The following is a 22,227-nucleotide window of genomic DNA, read 5'->3' as shown; positions in this document are numbered from 1 at the left end:
GCTTGAAGACGTTTCACCTCTCATCCGAGAAGCTTCTTCAGTTCTAAGGTCAAATGGTGGAGAGTCCCAGATATAAACCTAGTGGGAGTAACCCCCCACAGATGTGTGGGGGGTTACTCATTAGTAATTTACACTGACTCATTAGTAGTCAGTGTAAAATTGTGTTGTGTTTTGGGGAGGCTCAGGTCAGATGCAGACGACCTGATTTATAAATAACCTCGCTTTCCCAAAGTAACCAGACTGGTGGAGAACAGCACGAACCAAATCAGTCAGTGTCGCTGCTATCAATGGCAACCGAGACCTAAAAACAACAGCCCTGGTGATTGGACCATTGGTTGACTTTCTGATTGGCTGTCCCGACGGTCAGTCAGAGGCTGAACCTGCTGGTTCGTTTAAGCCTGAGATTTACGCATAGCCACAAATCTTCGCTCCTCTCACAGACGGGATCGTGCCGCAGCGTCTCCGCGCGCGGCACTGAGAGAGCATCTGCTGGGACATAATTTCACACAACAGCAGAAGAAGAACAAAAACGCGCAGTCCTCCTTCATCTCCTCCGGGGAGCGACCAGACGTTACACGTAAGCGTGTAAATGGAGTTTCAGTCGCTGTCGTGACTGCTGTTCGCCGCCTCTCACTCTGCTCGACGTTCTGCGTTCAAGCCGCAGCAGCATCCAAACCCCCGCATCTCTCCACCGCGCAGACATGGGAACCGTTCTCTCTATATCTCCCGCGACCAAGAAGGCGTCGATCATGGATGCCGAGGTCGCAGGAGACGGAGGGAAAAACGACAAGAGCCTCAAACGCCACTCAATGTTCGTGTCTCTGTCCTGGAAGAAGCTGGTGGCTAGTTCGGCCAAGAAGAGCGCAAAGAAAGTGACCCCGAACCCGCTGCCCACTCGAGAGCTGCCGTCCAGCCAGGTGGCTCAGCTCAACAGCGAAAACGTGAGGAAAACGCACCAGACCGAAGAGAAGAAACCGAAAGCGCCCATCCCCGTCCCGGTGCCCACGGTCCCCACGCAGAACAGCGAGTCTGTCGTGCAGAACGGGAGGCTGTCCTCGGTCCAGAAGCAGCCCAGCAGCGTGTCTCTGGTGTCACCCAGGCGGATAGTCATCCAGGCTTCAACCGGCGAGCTGCTTCGCTGTTTGGGGGACTTCTTGTGCCGCAGGTGTTACAAACTGAAACAGTTAAGCAGCGGAGAGGTGATCCTCTGGTTCCGAAACATTGACCGGACTCTTTTGCTCCAGGGCTGGCAGGACCAAGGCTTCATCACGCCGGCCAACGTGGTGTTCGTGTACCTGCTGTGCGAAGACACGATATCGGACAGCGCCGACAGCCCAGCCGAGCTGCAGGGCACCTTTCAGACTTGCCTCTACCTCGCCTACTCGTACATGGGCAACGAGATCTCCTATCCGCTCAAGCCGTTCATGAACGAGACGAACAAGGACGTTTTCTGGGAGACATCGCTCCGGATCATCAACAGGATGAGTGCCAAAATGCTTCAGCTGAATGCAGACCCACACTTTTTCACCGAGGTTTTCCAGGACCTCAAAAACCAGCGCGACAGCAGCGAGTCGAACCTGGACCGCTGACATGGAAGCGAACAGACACTGGTCTAAGATGAATGTAAAGAAATCACACAGCTGTGGTTTTGGACGGAAAGGCCAACCTGGAAGGATTCTCCTGGCTGGGCTGAAATAGTCTCTCATGATGTTACACAACTTCAGTGTGGTGTTTAGGCTACAGTTTAAGAAATCTCATAAATGCATGCCAGTAGTAATATTGTCCCTTTTGTCTTGTCTCTTGGGTGACGCAGGGGTTGGCACTTGAATCTCCATTTCATTCAAGATTAGCCTATATTGTGAGTTAGTGAATGGATGTGGTTCCAGGCAGGACCGGAATAGATGTCTGAGCCGAGTTAAGAGGTGGAGCTGTCCGGGGTGCTGACCTGTGCAGCCATTTCCATCCCTGCTCTTCAGTCACTTTTCCACAACAGAGCCAAGCTTGGCTTAGAGGACCAAAATCAGCCCAGTACACTTTCAGCACATAAGCCTAAGCCTTGTAAGCACAGCCAGTATATACTGTGCTTTTTAAACATCTCAGTCAGCTGATAAGTAAGCTGCTGAACATGCATACCAGTGGGTTAAAAACACATTGCTTAGAATAACTGTAGATACGAGTCTGTGGGGAACATCGTTTCAATCTGTACACACTGGCTCGAGGTACACAAAAGGTCCACCTGCAGAAAACAAACACCACCACCATACTTCATGTGTGACTTTTTAACATCTGGTTGGCATGCAGCCGTTTTCAGTTCCTCATGAAATGAACAGCAGTCTCAGTTTGCATTAGCAGTGTGATTCTGTAGTAATGTAACTGTACAAAGGCTTTTGCTTCAAGTGGAACATGAGGACAAGGGGCAGAGGTGCCCCACATGAATGTGATATGTTGCACTAAAAGAGCCCCTGAGTGGGCATGCAAGGCCTCTTTTGTGCATTGCTTTCCAAACTGTGTTGGCCACTGCGATGAACTGCTTTGCAACACATTGCAGAGGTCAACTGAAGACTGAATCGATTGTACAGGTTTTCTTTGGTTTTTTCAGGAGATTTTTTTTGTTGAATTTCATATGTGCCAACTAATGAATGGCCTGAAACTCTGTGGTTTACATGTACATAACCCATGTTTTTGCTCTTTTTTTCCCCCTCTACCTGTTTTGAAGGTCGGTATGTACAATGTAGTTTGAGCAAAAACAAATAGAGCTTAATGATCAAAAGATATTTCGTCCTGTGCTGTAACTGTGCTGTTCGCCTCCATTTGCTGGCTTCAGTTCACTTTCAGTGCAGTCGATTCAGGATTCTTCAAAGTACAAATATTTAATGTAAAGATCTCATTACGGAGTGACAGGAGAGTATACTTTGCACACGTGTCATTGCAGTTTCTATAAGTTAAACGTGATCTGACTCTGAAACCAAACCTACAGCTCAGTCCTGACATGGTCCTTCTGGGTGATCATTGTGATGTGGTGTTGTGAATCCATTGCTTGGAAAGTGAATTAAAATGCTGCTATTTTGCACAGCTGTGAACAAACCTTTGATGTTTTTGCACAGTGCTAATGATAATGGTGATGTACCAGTGTTTCCTCTCAGGCGCTGGAGTGTTTGCCATTATGTCTGCAGTTACTGTGACCAGCTCTTGCTCTAGGATGATCTTCTGTGGAAAAAAATCTTTTGTACAGCTAATTTTTCCTAAATGTCATCGAGGAAAGTGTTATTTACGTGTGTGTGTGTGTGTTGTCTGTGGAGATGTACCACAGCTGCATTCACTCTCTCTTACATGTTAATAAAAGGTCAGTATAGTAATTGTTTATGGTGACCATGTTGAAATAAATCCAGACTTATTAGGGATCTCGTCTTTCTTGCAGTGTTTTTATTTATATCATTTTTCAATGATGTGTGCGTGTGCATGTGCATACCAGTATATATCCACACATGCTTGCTGAGTCTGTTTGTACAAACCTTGCAGTTTCTTGCAGGAGTAATTGGGCAGCCTCTTATCCATGCAGACCCCCCACTAATCCTTGATTTGCAGGGAACCCTTGAGACATGGTTATGCAATAGGAAAAAGTCCATGACGAATATGCTTACTGGGATGTGTCGGGATGTTATCATGGGTTGCCATGAGACTGAAACTCATGAGAGTTTATTGGTTGCCATGAAACTAGAATTCAGATAGAGGTGTATGGGAAGGTTTGCTGGGATCGTTGTTACAGATAATGATTCAGGTTTATGTGGCTGTGGGTGCAGCTCGGTAGGAACAGTACATCTCACAATATGGTGTAGTTAACTGCTGCTCTATACACTGAGGACTGCAAAGCATGCTGACACATATAAGGGATATTTTTGGCTTCGTATCTGGGTTTTCTGGGTTCTCTAATCAGGGGCAGATGCCGAAATGAGAACAGAGACGACTAAACTGTAAGAAAGCAAAATTTATAATGCGGCATTTTAGCAGTAGATATTTAATGATTCTGGCATGAATGTATATTTGATGAGTTTTGAAAATCTGCAAAGAAATAAATGCAACATGTCTACAAACAGACATGCCACACTTGATTTGATGAAGCGATTTGAGATGATTAAGTTTCAGAAGCTTATTTCAGCTCAGATCAGAGGTACATTGAAGATTTACTGTATGACGGAATGGAGCTGCATTGATAAGGATTTCCTCCTGGATTTATGAATAAGCCACGTGGGCTGGAGGGCTCCTTAATGTGATTGGTTAGAATCTGCTGCAGTCTCAGAACTGTCTGTGACTCGCTCTCACTCGGTTGTCTTACTGGGACATACAGTCTGCACACAGAAGTAGAAATGAGAACGGCAGGCAGGATAACAGGACAAAATAGACATTATGGCAGAAAGAGAAGCAGCTGGAAATGGCTTGCAGAGGCAGAAAAGAAATCATAATGGGGCCAAACAAACAGATTAGAGACAAGGTTTCAGTTTGTTCCAATAAAGAATAACATCTAATCTTTATCTATTCAAGCTATTTAAAGCAAGCATTTTAGCCTCAGCTGTATTAAGTTAGCTCTGCTTAATGAAAGTCTGTTTTGACTCATGAGTTTAAATAACATCTATACCAGGAAAGTTTGTGTTTAATGCAGCTCGTTGATTGATTCTTTTCCCCTAGTGGAAAACACAGAAGCATCACTGCTGTATGATTTCTTGTATTGATCCTGTGAGCTGATCTATGAGGTCAAAAAGTAATAAAATGGAAAACAGCACGTCATCGTGGTTGAAATAGCTTTCCGGTTATAGACTCTTTTTTTTTCCCTAACTCTTGACAGGTTGACTTGGTTGCAGAATCCTTGCAGTCGTTATGTAACAGTCTCACAATGCTATGCCAGAGCCTTCTCTTTGTTATTATGATTCAAACCAGGTCTCGTGCATATCTGTCTGCCAGCCCGCTTTCTGCATTCTTCTCCACTGCGTCTCTATAGTAACGGGTAGGTAAGTGAATGAGAGCTGGGCAAAGTGAGCTGTGTTGGGCTGAGCGTGGGCTGAACCACTGCACAACACATACACACTGCAGTGATCAGCAGAGGACGTGCACACGGTGCTCGTGCATGTCTGTCGGTGCAGGCACGTCTCTAACTCCTCCACACCGATCCTGTCCAAAAAAAATTGCGACGCTGTGAAATGTAAACGAAAACAGAATTCAGTGGTTTGCGAGTCTCACAAATCTATATTTTATTCGTAACATTTTAAGAAAAACATTTGCTCATTCTGAATTTAATTCAGCAACATGTTCAAAAAAGTTGGGATGGAGGCAACAGAAGGCTGGAGCAGTAATCAGTAAGAAACAAAACAAGAGAAGGAGCATCTCAGAGTTTCAAACCTCAACTCTATTTAAAACAGGTATGGCCCTGTCATAGAAATCACTGCATGGGCTCATTAACACCTCAGAAAGAACTGAGTGGAGCTTATCCACACATGCGTGTTAAAAGCTCTTTCATGCAAAGAGGAAGCCATAAGTGAACATGACCAAAACAACGTTCTGAGCCGACGCGCAATTAAAATGGACCGAAGCAAAGTGGAAAACTGTTCTGCGATCAGACAAATCAAAATCTTATTTTTAGAAAACAAACATTCTCTGGACTGAAGAGGAGAGAGACCATCCAGCCTGTTATTAGCACCCAATTTCAAAGTGTCATGAGTTGGAATCTGGACCCAAACACAGGCAGGAATTAATGAAAAACGAGCCATTTCTTAAATCTGTTGGCAGGTAAACCACAAAGACCAAATGGGAACTGAAACCTTTAAACTACTGAGCAAATGTGAACAGACACTCAGACAAAGCATGAGGCGAAGAGTGCGCTATATATATATATATATACACACAGAAGGGCAATCAGGGAAGTGCAAACACCTGAACACAATGAGACACAGCTGAACCAAATCAAGGACGACAACAACCAGGGAAGCAAAGTGAAAAGCAAAGCACAAGCAGTGATAACTAAACGGGGGAAGCAGACACATGAATGAACTTAATATGGGAGACCTGACACAACAGGACAGAACACAGAGGGAGGAATTAATAAACATGAATAAATAAATAAACCAGAACCCCCACAAAAACCATGTCGAACAACCCACAACCACGACAAAAAGCCTGCATGTCTGATGCTATGGTGGTGCATTAGTGCCCGTGAAACTGTCTAGTCTGCACAACTGGAAAGACCCCATCTGTGTTAAAAGGAACATACAGGTTTCAGAACAACTTGTGTTCTCATCCAGATGACATTCAGGGAAGGCCTTCATATTTCAGGATGTTAAACTCCAGAGTTCAGCGATTACAACAGCACAACTCATCTACTGTACACTAGTAGAAAAGTCCAGCTGAGAACTGCCTGCTGTCCAGACCTTTCACCGACTGAAAACATTTGTCCCATCGTGACAGGACAGGAAACAAGAACTGCTCTCCTCAGTTCCCAGATCTTTACAGACTGTTGCTGAAAGCAGACGGGACGCTCCACAGTGGGAAACGTGGAGTCAACGACGTGTTGTTTCCACTAAATTCAAAATAAGCTCATACTTTTCATTAAATTGTACATTTGTCCAATTCAAACACTGACGTGTTTTATCTGTTTTATTGCATATGAAACATGAGTTTGTGAGTTTGTAACTTATAGAAACTTGCAGTTACATGTTGTTGTTGTTTTTACACTGGGTTTGTGAAGTTGTGCATCTCTTGTTGTAATTTCAGTACTGCAAGTGAACAATTTTCATTTTCTGCTGCTGTGGATTTATAGTCTACCACACTTCAAAGGTACATTTCAAACTTCCTATTCCATCATTTATTTAAAAGTTTTCATGTTTCTTTTTTATAAAACATTTCCAGAAATCTACGACTATGACACGTGACGTATTATTGAGTAAATCAGTGCTTGAGACAGTGGAAAGCAGAAAGTATATTAATAAGGAACTGTTACTCGAGTGCAGTCTGTAGAGCTGCAGCTTTGACAGATGAAACTCTTCCAAACGTTTCCCCCTCATTTAGTGTTTTGAGTCATCGTTTTTCTTGTGTTTGGTCCTTTCACCCCAAACAGTCGCAGCAGATGGCCCCGCCCCTCCCTGAGCCTGGTTCTTTCGTCCTGTTAAAAGGGAGTTTTTCTTTCCCACTTTCACCAATTCCTTGTTCGTAAGGGGTCGTGTGATTGTTGGGGCTTTGTTAGAGGTGACTGTTGCTGTGATTTGGTGCTGTGTAAATAAATACATTGAAATTGTTAGTTCGGTTTTGTTGTGTTTCCGCTTTTCTTGCTTCCTGTCTTTCTCCGTTATCTTGTTTCATGTTAGTTATTTGTCTCTCATTCATTTCCTGCTTTACATTGAAGGTTAGTTTTTCATGTGTGTATGAGTTATATTTGCTGATCTTTTCCTTCTTTCGGTGTTGTATGTGCCAGTCTCTCTTGGCCCTGCGAGAGACTGACGACCTGTCCAGCTGTAGCCTATTTGATTGCTTTTGCATGTTTCTTGTTCCCACCTGTGTCGTATTGTGGAATTAGCCCACTGTGTTTCTCTGGCCTTGTGTATATTTTGGTTTCCGTTGTTTTGCATGAATTGTTACTGTTCCCTGTATGCTTCCTTGTTCTCTGTTCAGTTTTACATAAACAGACTTTGTATTTTCTGATTTAGCTTTTTGGTTTAACGGAATTAAGGATCTGAAGACTGTGAAGGCCCTAACAAACCGTTCACTTTAATTTCATATTTACCTATCAGGGACCCCCACGAGCCATATGCATGGGTGGAATGTCACTATGGTCCTGAAAGCTGAACTATGGACAAGACTCGAGAAATGTCAAAATTACTAAATTCTGGGTTCAGAGCGATTATCTGCACCAATCTAATCAAATAAATACAAGTCAAGATAAACATTTTACACTACTGGATACAGATGATTTACTTGGAACAACTTTTGCATTGATTTGCAAAGACCCTTTAATTTGTCACCCATCTGTAGCTAGCCTTGTGTAAAACAGTTCATACTGTTACAATATGTCATTTTATTTACTACTCTAACCTTTGTGATTATAATAGTTTTTATTTTATGTGACTAAGATTTTAAAGATGCTTTATTTGCATGCTTGGAGGCATTTTATCAGTCTGGATGTTTCCAGTAGAAAGGCGGCTTAGTTAACCTTAGTTCCTATTTTGAGTACTTTATTTCTTTCTCCCATGTAATGGGATTCCCTCTGACCTAACATTTGCCATCTTCATTCGTATGGGAGGAAAAAGGACCAAACTGGGACCAGCCAGGACAACACCTTACAGGGATTATGTCTATTTTGCTGTCGACTTGCTACATAACCACTCTGCTAATCTCTTTAACTAGATTACTGCAGCGACGGGCTGCTGCGAGAGGTACTGTGTCACCACTGTTAAATAGCAAGGTGAGGATCCCAGAAATCTTCAATCGCTTCACTGATCAGCTCGTTTTACTTTATTTCCTTCACCTTACACCCGCGTTACGTAAGGCGATGCTGTTGCATTTGCATGATGCATTTGCATGATGCTTTCTTACATTTAACCCAGTTATACAATACGTAATGTTAATTCCTTCATTCATCACACACCTACACAGGGTTTATTGTTATTTTGTCTTCTCTGCCGGTGAATCATTTCACACCGCATCAATTTGCATGATTATTCATCCATTTAGTTTTATGTAACAGCCAAAATCCCAAACAGGGTTTTGAAGCGCAGAGGTCGCTCTGATCCCAGACCATTATCTAAACTGACAAATTAACATTTCAAGCAAAATACTGAAGCTTTTGTATTCAGTGTAACGTTGACCATTGATATGTTTTATTTAATTTTCCACATCAAACTGTTCGAAATGCAGTCCGATATCGAACAGGTGTGGGAGAGCAGAGAGTGCACGGGAGCCTCACCTTCCACTACATGTTTACACTGGTTTCAGGTGGATTCAACACACCAAACCTCAAATAAAAGCTAATAATTAGTCCACTGTTAAAGCTAAAAACGTGTCTTCAGTGGGTTCATGCACTCGTGTTCTGGACATTCTTCTCCAGATGGGGGCAAATAAGTACTGGGTGTTTTTGTTTTTATTTTTTAACTCGGAGAATCAAGGTCAGCGTCTAAAAATATAGGTGTCTCTGATAAAAGGACATAAATCAGCAGCACATTGGTCTAAATGTTCTTCCCTTCTGATTTTTACCTCTCTTGTTTCTCCTTCCCTCACCTCTCTCAGCCTCTCCTATCCTCCAGTCTCTTTCTCTCACCCTGTGATTCTCAAGTCTATTTCAGCACCACGTAGGTGTGCTGTTCTAAATTAGAAGAGGCTTCTTACCACTTTCTCTTGCTGGAGGAATGACTCACTGACTGCACTTCACACTTCACACACAGCAACCCAGTCCCAGTGACTGCCTTACTCTGTCCTAATAATGCACAGCTGTGATGGAGGGACCTGCTTTTGTTCACTGAGTATGTGACGGATTTAGGCAAATATTTAGGAAATAGTTTTTTGTTTTGCTGCAGTTTGATAAACTACATGTTTACTGTTGGTCTGATAAGACAAGTGAATGCATCAACCACTTAAACTGCTGGTCTGCAGCTCAAATAAGCTCATGTTATCATTTCTGGAGCTTTCAGCGTCTACAAATCCATTATCACAAAGCAGAAGCTGAAGCCTATGTTCAAGTTCATGTAAATGAAACCTTTACTAATATTGCCCAGAATCGATGGAGCGTTTGAGGTGGACAGCTTGCATAAGCTCTCCTCTCTAAATGACTGCCAGCACATCCAGATATGACGCGATTAATTGTTGAATTCGAGTATTCAAGTGACAAACAAGACCTTTAAGGAAGCTTCACTAATGACCTGGGTGCCACCAAGTAACACAGTTAGCTCTTCTTTCTCTCGCTTCCTCCTCTTCCTCCTCCTTCGTGTGTTTTCTTTTCGCTCCTCGGTCGTCTGCATTCACACTGTTAATCCTGTGGCTTGCAGGAAAACACCCACCTAGTTTGTTATGCAAGAAGCGCGAGGATGAGGATCAGCAACAATAGGCACAGCAGATTAGTGGCAGAGCTGCTGGCGGAGAAGACAGTGACGATCGCGGTGCTGTGGAAGTGACTCAATCCCCGTGGAGTTTCCATGGTTGGTATTACAAGAAGCACAGTTTGGGGTAAACAACACAAGAGGCATCCATACCTTTTCACCCCCTTCTTCTCTTTGTGTGTGTGTGTGTGTGTGTGTGTGTGTGTGTGTGTGTGTGTGTGTGTGTGTGTGTGTGTGTGTGTGTGTCATGACTCTTTTGTTGGTAAGGGACCAAGGCATGAGAGAAATTCAGTTGTCAATAGCGACTCCATGTCTTTCCAATTGATATGCAGGACACACACACACACAAACAGTGCTGTGAATGAGCGGACCATTCTCTATTTCCTCTCCCTCCCTCACACACACACACACATCCCTTCCTTCTGAATCACTGATCAGTCTGACTGATAAAGGACATTATCTGCTAAGAATGTTGTTTTAATTATTTATATATAACCAGTAAAACGTGTGAACGTCCCATTGTTCCACTGGTCGTGCTCACCCAGGCAAACCTCTGCAGTCTCGCACTTTCATAAAATGAGGTTTGGGGTTAATCTGCTATTTGCAAATGCTCCATGTTCTATATTAGAGCAGCTCTGTTATCACCTGGTTACATAAGCTGGATCCTGACGTTGGAAGAGTTGTGCTGCCCCCACATGGATGAAAAGATTTACTGCCCTTATTTTACGTCTCTTATTTGGAGTCACTTTCACGATGAGCAGCAGCTGACACTTGAAACAGCATAAGCACATTTGATGGACTTTTCAGTCGTATGTTTAGGAACGCTTCAATTTCACATTACTGTATATTTTTATACTTCCACAGCTGAAAGAACAATAAATATTTTCTTCTTTTTAAAGAAGCCACACATGCATTTCACCTGTAATAATAAATGTGACAAATAAAGCTTGTCTGTTTGTTGTTTGTAATTCACAGTGATAAAGATGGCTGGTTGTTTGTGGGTCTGTTTGGACCAACAGGATGAGTCACTGCAGGACCAGGAGCACATTATGAGCTGAAATATGTTGTTTTTGTCAGTTACAGCATCATAGACACCATCATGCTGACAAACCAGTAATATAAAGTGTGGCTGATGCCAGAGCTCATGCTGATGTAATGTGCGAGACTCCCAAAAAGTTGATTCTGTTCATCTGGACGTTGTCAGTGAGAGAAACGTTTCGTCACTGATCCAGGTGACGTCTTCAGTCTCAGCTGACTGCAGGTTTCAAACCTTATAAACAGCACATTTGCACAATGACTGAAACCAGCACCACTGAATGAACAATGAGCTGGGAGGTCAGTTCCTTGATCATTAACATGCACATTGATCAAAGCCCACTGATCCATGGCCATGAGTCCCATTCACAGAGAGTTGGGGAATGGCTGCAATCACAGCATTGTAAGATGGTGACAGATGGACCCTTAGGCCCCCTCCTCGATTCAGAGATGGTCGTTCCCTTTTCACGTAAATGGCCTCTTTGACTCGGTGCTCCGCACGATGTGTACATCCTCATCATTGAAAGAGTGTCCACTGGCCTGTTGGTGTAAATCAGGGGTAGGCAACTCCAGGCCTCAAGTGCCGGTGTCCTGCAGGTTTTAGATCCCACCCTGGGAACTTCAAGAAATGCTGAGGAGTCATTTAGCCCTTTAAATCAGCTGTGATGGATCATGGACACATCTAAAACCTGCAGGACACCGGCACTCGAGGCCTGGAGGTGCCTACCCCTGGTGTAAATAGACTGCAGAGTCCTGGCTGACGAGGTAGCTCTCTTTGTTGTGCTAGAGTGGCATTGATCAATGGTCTTAGACCAGTGGTTGATGATCAATGGTCATGACAATCTGCATATTAATGATCATGAAACTGACCTCACAGCCCGTTGTTCATTCAGTGGTGCTGGTTTCAGTCATTGTGCAAATGTACTGTTTATAAGAAACCTGCAGTCAGCTGAGACTGAGGAAGTCACGCTGCGTCCAGGTGAACAGAATCAACCTTTGGGATTTAGCTGGATGATTGAGCATGCATCAAGACAAATACTGCAAACTTTTCTCTGATTACCGAGACTGCTGCAGCCGGTCAGTCCACAAATCCAAATAAAAGTTTGCATTTTGAGAAACAGCGCTGACGGTTTGGCGCATGGAGGACATTTACAGGCTCACCCACGTTTGGGTCAACATAAAGATCACGCTTTCAAATAAATGAATCCCACAATACTGACAACATTTTTATTCAGAAGAGTTTATTTATGTATTTTTATTGGTACAGTTGTTTTAGTCACAGTGTGAATGAATTCACTTTAAAATCACTGAAGAGCTTCTATAGTCTGAGCCGGTCTCTACTCTACAGTATTTACAGAGCAGTTTGGGAATTCACAGTTTCGGTTTCTACTCAGCCTATTTCACACAAAGTTCCTGTTCCCCGTGTCTGTGCGCTGCTTTCATTTTTTATTGCGTGAGGTTTGTTTTTCCTACAAAGAGTTTCATTACGTCTGATCTGATTTATAACCAAACGGTGATCGACGTGACAGCATGATTCAAGCGAGTCTCATTCCAGTCCAACAAACCTGTTTTCATCCATAACCACAAGATGGCGCCACTAGTCCGATGGTAGTTTGGCAGCTCGCGCCCACGTCGGGGCAAATCCACCTGAAGATGTGAAAACAAACACTGAACTCAGGGAAAGGGCTGGGAGAGCGAGGGAGCCGAGGTCTGATAGGAAATGGATCTGAAAGATAATTTATTATTTATTCAACGTTTTTAAATATATGTACACTATTTGTTTGTTGTTTCAAAAACAAGCATCGTGTAAACCTTTATTTGGTTTCCGATTACGTCTCACTGATAGTGGCCTAAATAAGGACATTTCATATTTGGAATATTTATGGATCAAATTAAGCGCTCAGGTTCAAAGCACTGTGCGTAATCTGATCGTAATCGCTTCTCCACAAGGATTAAATTAAATTAAATTAAATATTTAATTTCTACGTTTTCGTGCCTTACTTGCATGCAAGAAGACGTCCGGTGTCATTAGTCATAATCTTGAGTTTAAACACAACTTTGCGCCGCTTAAAAAGCCTGACTTGACATTTTAAAAACATCTAATTTTGAACCACTTTGAGCCTAAATCATATTTTCCCCGCCAAACACCAAAGTCAGCGTGTTTGTGCTGTTTGTCTGTCCTCCCTCACTGCAGTGTGTCGGTTTCCCGGTGTGTCTAAAATACGCATCGAGAGTCAGTTGTAGTGGTTGTTGATGGTGCTCAGACTGCTGATGTTGTTGACGCAGCCGATGTGGGACGGGGACACGGTGCCAAACGGCCCCGGAGGCTGGAGGTTGTGGCTGTGGTACAGAGCCGCTGGTGTGGAGCCAGCCCAGTAGGAGAACCCCGAAGGCCCCACGCCAGGAGCCACGAGGTTCAGTTTGGAAATCCCGGAGAAGGGGATCGGGGAGAAGTTGCCCTGAAATTTGTAGATGGCCTGCTCGGTGGTGGACGGCTGGCACACCTGCGCCAAGCCGTGGAAATCAAACTTGTAGGCGTATCTTTTGCCGTGGACTTTGGTCATGATGTTTTTGTCGTAGTAGTAGCGCAGCGCCCGGCTCAGCTTGTCGTAGTTCATGTTGGGTTTGCTTTTGCGCTCCCCCCAGCGCCGGGCCACCTCATCAGGGTCGATGAGCTTGAACTCTCCGTTGGTGCCCTCCCACGCGATGCATGACATGTTGGTGCTGTCAGAGAGGAGCTCCAGCAGGAACTGCCAGAGCTGAATCTGCCCACTCCCTGAGTGTAGGAAGAAAAGAAAATCACAACTGGTCCGGAAATAATCTGAAATAAATCCCGAAAACAACAACAAACCAAAAAATACAAAATTTTGTCTAGAAAGTAAAAAATGATATATCTAGATAGATAGATAGATAGATAGATAGATAACTGGTCTCAAAATAATGGTTTACATAATTCAGCATTATCAGTTCATGAAAGATAATATTGTGAATTTCATCATATTTGAAAATTCAGGTATTAAATAATGTAAGACACGCAAAAGATACGCAGTTATTTTATTACATATAATTAAAGATAATAACTCCATCATGACATCATTTTACAAATCTCTATTTACTCCTCTAAAGCAGCTTAAATGGGTCCGGTTATATTTAGCTTCTCCATATTTTCTATAACATATATTTAAAAAACACGCTGCTCATAATCATCAGAAATTTAAAATAAATTAAAACATCTTTGCAGGAAGTCCTGAGAGCAGTAAGAGTGAATATTAGCGTCCAACACAAGATGTGACAAATTCATTTTGGCCGTTGTGTTTTTTTAATCATAAAATAAACACGATTTTTATTTTCTTTCGAAATGATCCCGGAGATGCTTTGATAATTATCTGTTTTAGAGGAGAAAAGAAAAATAATGTGATGGTGCCAAAAAAAAAAAAAACATGAGAAAAAGAACTGAATACGTTTCAGAACCGGCTGAATGATCTATTAAACCTAAAGACGCGACTATAGGAAATACATGAAACGCAGAGTAAACGCATTAAAATCCTGCTATTATTGTCATATATTTTGTTTTATTAACATTTATTATGATATTGTGATCAATATTTTTTTATTTCAGAAACTATTTTTATGTATCGACCCGTTTGCGATATAATTTGAGAGGTTTCTGTGGGACTATTTTCTAACATCATTTTTATTATTATGATATCATTTTTTATGTTTTCATATATCTTTGCGTTTGAAGACGCTCTCCATTAAAAATAAGTAAACTGCTAATTAGGAGCTGGACACTCCGCAGTGACGGTATTTAGCGTCTCTGCGGACGAGGCTCTGAGTTTGTCCTCTTACCTTTTTGAACTCCTGTATTTATCGGAGCCCAGGAGGTTCCTTTGCTTTCTTTCAACAGACTTTCTGTTGGATCTGAAATGAAAACAGACACATTTTCAGCATCTTCATCCAGAAACTACGACAAGAGGATTTCTTATGCAGATGATTTTTATCACTTGTATTTCAAAATATTATGATTTAATATTTATTTAGAAGAACAAAAATCTCTTCATGGTCAGATTTTATAGGCACAATCTAGCAAGAAGCGCAATATCTCAAGAAAGTAGAAAAATGCATTGAAAGAACCGGAGGACTGAGATTAGAGCTGCTCAAAAATGCTCCGATTTTTCTAAAATGTTGCAAACTGGAGCGCAAGGAAAAAAAAATACAAATAAAACAAAATAAGGTTTAAAAATTCAAACATTGAGCTTCAAAATTCCAATTGTATCCTGGTCCATTTGCAGTCTAATGCCTGGAGCATGTCGCCTTTGCAGTCTCTGCTAGAAGCCAGGAAACGCGTCCAGGAAAAAGGATTTCCGATTTCCGACAAAAGAGCAGACGGGCTTTTAGATTGAAAAGGCTGAACAATGCTCTGGCCTGGAAACGGAGCATCATCGCCGGCAGGACACCGACACCCGGAGAAAAATGTAAAAAATCTCGATAGATATATAAAACGGGCTGTTTCTCTCATTCTTAATGGGACCAAATGACGAACCTGAGAGATACATGTTGAACATGAGGTTTCCTCCGCAGTCCTGTCTCATTGTGTTCACTTGTTCAGAAAGGGTTGGATTTCATTTCGTTGGTGGCGGAGGAAAAGATTTTTATTAAACTTTATCTCATAACTGTGATCTGGAATAAATGCGGGTAGACAGATTGAAGTTTCCAGGCAACTGTCACTGGCCCCCATCTCTGAGACAATATTCAGACAGCAATTTCCCCTGGTGCATTGCTTTAATTAAAAGAGCAATTTACCTCTGTCAGCCCGCCTGGCGCCCACAATAAAAAGAGGCCAATAGAAATTCGGCCCTTATCAATCCACCATCACAGTTTAATAAAGTTTCCGCGTTAAGATCTGAGTTTCTATGGTGAATTGAAGTGTTTGACATGGAAACCAGTTCAGATCCTCCTCACTTTTCCGCCTCTTTACCTCTCGGCAAACAACAAAGACCTATTTCATGTTGGAAAAAGAATATTTACCTTGAAAAAATACGCTTCAGTGGCCACGAGAAAACAAGAACATTTCATCCCTCCTAACCTGCTCTGTGTGGGTTTAAGGTTATATGGCCTCAATCTGGGGGTAATGAGGTCGTAACTTTAAAACCATGCCTCGTGATGCTCGTTGACGTTATCGTGTCCACTCATAATTTTATACGTCTGTGTTTTTAGAAGCAGTGGAGTGAAAAGCCCATGGGCTTTATGGCCATGTGCTAGAGTCTGCGCATTTCTTCAGGCGTAAATAAGGCATCATACGGGCAACGCGGGCTGATGATAGAGCTTTATGCAACTAATAACACACATTACCTTTATTAAGAAAATCCTCCGCTGGGGAGCTTATAGTTTGAAAATTCAACATTCTTTAAATAGTGTGTCAAAGACGCAGTAACAATGTACCAAAATATTTAATATTTTAATATTTATTTAGGTTCTGGTGACTTAATGTCTTTAGAAATGTTCAGTGTCCCTGGTTTGGTTCCAGTACATTATATCATCCAACAAAATCCATTTTATTAAAAACACCAAATGCAAAGACTCTGACACGTTTTCTTCGTCTTTTTCCGTCCGCAACAACAGCATCAATGCATCATAACCTGACAGTGCAGCATATACCTGCTGTCTGTTAATAACATGGTCATAAACACAAAAGCACTTTCACTTCTGTCACTTGGCACATTTGAGCCATCCTCTTTGCCACCTCGAACAAAGATTTTAACAGATACATTGCTTTAAAAAAGGCTTCGCGCTGCTGCCTCACAGCAACAAATCCACTCTTTGACTTCCTCTCACATGCCTGTTAGAATAACTGGTGATTCTAAGTTTGCCATACCGCCCATAAACTGGCAACCTGCGATATGTTCAAAGCCCCGCCCACCATGACCCTGAACTGGACATGGATGCATAAACTAGTTCCTTTAATTTGCTGAAAATACATCTGGCCTTTGTAAAGCTGACATCTTAGTTCATAACATATAATCAGTCCTCTGTGCTGACTGAACTGAAAGTGAATATCTGCTTATCATTAATCATCTTTATAATGAGTCACATGACTGAGGTCAGACACGCACAAATGCACACGTGTTTATTTTTTATTTTTTAAAAAGCACCAGAGCATCAAGTGTACAGCTGTTTATTTTTATATGGTGAGTTATCACAGTCAAAGCAGACAGCTTGGAATAAAATATCAGCACCACACACACACACACACACACACACACACACACACACACACACACACACACACACACACACACACACACACACACACACACAGGAAAAGCTTTGTAACTGGCTGGTTCAGAGCTCATAATCATATATTTCACAGCATATTTTGTCCCCCTTCAGTTTGGAGATGTCCTGGTAGGTGTGTCTTTGGTGTTCAAGGCTTGCTTTAGCTGCCTGTGTAACAGATAAAATTCACAGGCAACTTAAAACAAGCCTCGAAAGCCAGACTGAATCCACTGGAGAAGTGAAAGGAAGAGAAATGGATGCATAAACGTCCACCTGTGCTCAGTCTGAGGACAGAAATCCACTGGAGGAACATTCAAACTTAAAAGTAAAAATAAAAAAGAGTAAAAAAAAGTCATTTATCTGAGCTAGAGCACATAATCTATAATATAAAAAGCAAAGTTAGCATCAGCCGGTAGCCAGGTGGTGTCATTTCTCACTTGTAAACCTAAAGAGTCAAAAGTGTCACTGTTAGCAAACCCCACAATAACCACCGGACTCAATTTGTTACTTGACAACTTTAAATATTCAAATCGAATGAAGTAACTTCATATTTTAAGCTGTAATTCTAAACCACAGACTAATCAACCCTGCAAACATTACGAAAAGCTGTAACAATGAAGTTTTCTCTGTAAAGTCTCGAGCTTACCTTGGTGCTCTGAGCTGTGCAGCTGTAACTTTCTTGTCTACTCAAGTGTCACTCCTCTGTAATCAGCGCTGCAGCGGCTTTAATCAGTCTGCAGAGGAATGTATATTTGAGAAAGGTGTGTGCCGCGTGGTTACACATTTATATAAAGATCCTGTTTTTTGGGTGTGGGACTGTGAAAGCTTTTTTTGGGGGTGTAACACGGAATCCTATGTCCTGGACCAACAGGAGGAGTGTAGGTGGAGGTAAACACACTCCAGGAACCCGGAGTGCGACTGTAAGATCAACATCACAGTGACACATCAGAGTGAGCAAACAAATGCTAAGCTACTAGACTTTCAAATGAAGTACTCACGGTATGCAAGGTTGAGTGTAATGCTGTGTATGCTGTTCACACTATTAAGGGCTGCTTTCGGATATCTCTTGATTTTATACTGCAGAGGCTGCAGTTTTCATTTGGATCAAACTGATCGATTAAGTTGTGAAACCTAAAATGTATCTAAACTTTTATCTGAAACTAAAACATAACATTTATGATGTTTTGTCTCTCGGGGAACTCCTGCTGGATTTTTTATTAAGTTTGTTAGCTTTAATAGCACTTTAACACCATCATAGCAGAGGAAGTCAGTTGAAATGAAATAAAAAGCCACTCATGCCCATGTTTTTTTCTTATTTACATATGTCTGTTAAGGAGTGTCAGCTGTCTAAAGGTGCCGGCTTTGAGTGGCCAACTGCCACATGTTGCTTTCACGGAGCGTTGCCTTATTGGTCAAACTGTGCCTCAAACAGTTGAAAAACAAATAATAGAAACCAAAGTGATCTTGTGCTCTTGTTTATTGGAAATAAGAATACAGTATGACAAGAACAACATTATACATCCTGAAGCCTAACAGAATCAAATCTTTCCAGGGATGTTCACTGAAAGGCCAAATATGCACTTCAAATAAACACAAAGCAAAACCTGCCTCTGAGAACAACGTCTTCATAGAGCTACAAAGGTTTTGCAATGCTTGGACACCTGCAGTCTAACTGCAGGTACAGATTAATAGCTTAGTAGAAGTCGAGTATTACAGCCACTTTCTCTGAGCTCTTCATTTCCATTTATTCTATTTGGGTTGATAAACTTTCATGTAAAGAAAAAGAAAAAAGAAAAAGAATACCGACAAACAGTGTCTAGTTTTGAAGAAAAGCCTTTATTTCCTATTTCAAGAATTTCAAGAACATGCTTCAGCATGATAGTAGAAGTAGGTACTTAGATATCCATACATGCAGAGCCACAGAGTGATAGAAAGAGTTTGTCCATCTACTGTTCTGTGACAGCGATCTGTCCAGGGTTCAAGTTGAGAGAGCGATTATGGGGAGGGGTTTCTTTTTCAGGTGGGGTCAGGCCGGCAGTGTGGAGGCTTAGTGCTGGATCCTACGAATGGACTGCACCTGGTTGGTGTGAGCCTGGGTGCTGTACTCATTGTAGTTTCTGTACTCGCCTTGGTGTCTATCTCTCTCCAGGATGTACTGGTAGCCACGGTAACCAGGGAACTGGTAGGCAACCCAGCTGTAAAGAAGGAGGGAGGGTTAGAGTCGAGGTCACATCAAAGGATTCAGTAAAGCATCTTTGGGTTCTGCTAGTCTTTAAAGTTTAATGCACTTTGGTAAATTCAGTGCAATTACAAGGTTGAGCCTTCATATATTTTATAACACTGCACAAAGTCAGGAGACTGTGCAGCTCGTCAAGCTATATTTTGCAGCAGCGTGTTAAATTAAAAACTAACTTGAGTAAAATAAGAGCACAATATGTAAGTAAAAGCACGTGCACGTGTTGTTTATTTTAAGGAAAGACGTTGAACACAGAGAAAAACGTGTAACTTACGCTCCTGAGTTGACTTTGATAGAGGGCACCTCCTTGCTGCACCAGCCCATGGCCTGTAGGGATGGGTAGTCATCGCACAGCTCAAACTTACGGCCCTGGAAGTCTTCACACTCGTACATGGTCACCTTGCTGTCACTGTGGTTCTGCAGAGAAGCAAACAACTCATTTAGAAGCTGTTTTATTACATTATAGTTGGTACGTAATTAGAGAAATAAAGAGGACGTTAATGCTAAGAACTATGAGGGTTTTATTCAGGGTTGATTAGAAAACATATAGAACCTATGGCTCCATATTTATTTTAAAGGAACAACAGACAAGGAAAGAGACCTTTAAAAAATACATTTCTAAAGCTAACAGGATAGGAAGCGTCACAGGACGAGTAGCCTGTAAGTGATGCATTAAAATAAATATATGCAAACACATCTGCAGGATTCACAAGAAGAAGGAGGGAGGTTAATGTCTCAGGAGGCGTGGAGAAGACAGACCGCTTACAAAGACTGATTGATAAAAAGAGAAAACAGATAAATGAAAAGGAGGAGGGACTCACAGCACACTTGATGGGTCTGAAGGAAAGCAGGTGCTCGGTTCTGTAGCTGCTATTTCCGCTCCAGGCCTCGTAGCGAGGATAGTCTCCCTTCTCCAGGATGAACTGCTGTCCCTGGAACTCAGGGTACTCATAACCCACCCAGCTGAGAAAAGAGACAGAAACACTGAGGTTAAATGTGCTGGAAACGACAGAATAAACCCCAAATAAATAAAAAAAAGAACACTAAACAATAAAAACTTTTAATGGACGACTAAATACACAACACAATGATATTGACACTGTCGTCCTTCTTAAACAATAGAGTCCAGCGCTCACAAAAGCAGCATGCAGCTCCTTTTGTGACTGCAGAGCACAAAGCAAACATTAGATACTGCTCCTGCCTCCACCGCCGCTGCCGGGCTGTGCCCACCCCGGCCTTTTTATCTGATCACGAGTCACAGCCAGCAGCTGCACGCAGCCAACTCATATCACAACAGGGACACACTTGGATGCATGCACACGCACACACACATGCAAGCAGTACATGCCAAGCAGCAAACTAATAACAGCGCAGGTTATAATTTAGAGTTTTTGTTATTCTGTCTGCTCCACTTCTTGACTCCTGTCTGCTTTAGTCCGACCTTTTCAGGTCAGTGAGATTCAAATTTCAAGAGAACAAACATGAATGTACAAGATGTTGCTACTGAAATATAAAAAGAAAAAGTGCTGATCCATAATGCGCTTACAGGTATAAACAGCTTTAATGTGTCTTTCACTTACGGTCCATTCTCCACCTTGATGGAGCGGATCTTGTTGAAGCCCCTCTCCATGATGTTCTGGCACTCCAGCATGAACTCACAGCGCTTTCCCTGGAAGTTCTCTTCCTCCCAGACTGTGATCTTAAACTGGCCCATCTGCTCCATCTGTTGAGTGTTCATGGCTGCTGCTTCTCCCTCGGGGGTTACTCTCTGAACAACGTACAGAGTTTAATAAAGACCCTCAGCATAAAACAGATTAGGAATAACACCATCACACAATCACAACTAAAGCCCCGGGTAGCATGAGCAATCAGTGGGGTAGAGGTCGTCAGCGAGCCAGGCACATCTCTAAATTATCCTAAAACTGCAATCTTTATCTGGAAGCTTGGCGAAAAATAAAACATTTGTTGCATCTATTTTTAGCTCACTCTCCAAAGGTGTCACAAGTGAAAAATTCCATTCATTCTTTGCTTTTCCATTTCCTTAAAGCACAGATTCAATCAGATGGAGATTCAATCAGCAACCACGTTTCCAGCTCATAAACTGCACCGTGAGACTCCAGCGTGGCAGATAGAACCACTTCCAGCCAGAATCAGAGTGAAAGCTTATGAAGTTTCATCTCTTTCTAGTCTGGCTCGTTTGATTTTGTTGTGGTGGAAAAGCACACAACACTGCACTCAGATAAACGCCTGCATTGTCTTTAAAAGGCACACACAAGCACACCCGAAAGGCATCATCTTGCCAGCTTATTATAGGAATACACAGCTGTCCTCATGATAAAGTTCTTTAATGTTAACAAAGTGCGTCTGTAATAGACTAACTACCAAAGCCACAGTGTGAGGAGCGTCTCGCTGCCTGTCGCTTCCACCTAGTACACAAAGCTGTCACCGTCACTGTTTCTTGCAGCTAAGTCTGAGGCAGTGCTGAGATACTTACAGACGGTACTGAGGTGGGACAGATCCAGTATAATCAATGTCGGGGGAGAGACCCTCGCCTGTGTTTTTATAGGGCTGGGCCCCCTGGACCCGAGCCACTCCATTTGCCCAGCAGCC

General features: G+C 42.4%; 3 protein-coding genes across 3 annotated transcripts; 1 reads left to right on the top strand and 2 right to left on the bottom strand.

Moving 5' to 3' along the window:
• Window positions 1–407: 407 nt before the first annotated feature.
• LOC146557285 (cyclin-dependent kinase 5 activator 1-like) lies at window positions 408–3,401 on the top strand. Its single transcript, XM_085249812.1, has one exon. It carries the CDS (start codon window positions 702–704, stop codon window positions 1,587–1,589), a length of 888 nt encoding a protein of 295 aa, XP_085105938.1. The 5' UTR covers window positions 408–701; the 3' UTR covers window positions 1,590–3,401.
• Window positions 3,402–12,348: 8,947 nt separating this feature from the next.
• On the bottom strand, window positions 12,349–15,738 carry fev (FEV transcription factor, ETS family member). The gene is made up of 3 exons (XM_085249300.1): window positions 15,649–15,738; window positions 14,955–15,026; window positions 12,349–13,881 (listed from the first exon to the last, which is right to left on the bottom strand). Exons 1-3 carry the CDS (start codon window positions 15,695–15,697, stop codon window positions 13,340–13,342), a joined length of 663 nt encoding a protein of 220 aa, XP_085105426.1. The 5' UTR covers window positions 15,698–15,738; the 3' UTR covers window positions 12,349–13,339.
• A 3,460-nt stretch (window positions 15,739–19,198) lies between these two features.
• LOC146557283 (beta-crystallin A2-like) lies at window positions 19,199–22,227 on the bottom strand. The gene is made up of 5 exons (XM_085249657.1): window positions 22,112–22,227; window positions 21,198–21,385; window positions 20,439–20,580; window positions 19,892–20,034; window positions 19,199–19,576 (listed from the first exon to the last, which is right to left on the bottom strand). Exons 2-5 carry the CDS (start codon window positions 21,353–21,355, stop codon window positions 19,429–19,431), a joined length of 591 nt encoding a protein of 196 aa, XP_085105783.1. The 5' UTR covers window positions 21,356–21,385; window positions 22,112–22,227; the 3' UTR covers window positions 19,199–19,428.

This window comes from Mchenga conophoros, linkage group LG16 (genome assembly GCF_057382185.1).
Source record: "Mchenga conophoros isolate Kocher_MC1m ecotype Shallow Benthic linkage group LG16, M_conophoros_male_GT1.1, whole genome shotgun sequence".
Taxonomy (NCBI): Eukaryota; Metazoa; Chordata; class Actinopteri; order Cichliformes; family Cichlidae; genus Mchenga; species Mchenga conophoros.
The sequence above is the reverse complement of the archived record's forward strand: the minus strand, read 5'-3'. Positions and strand labels throughout refer to the sequence as shown.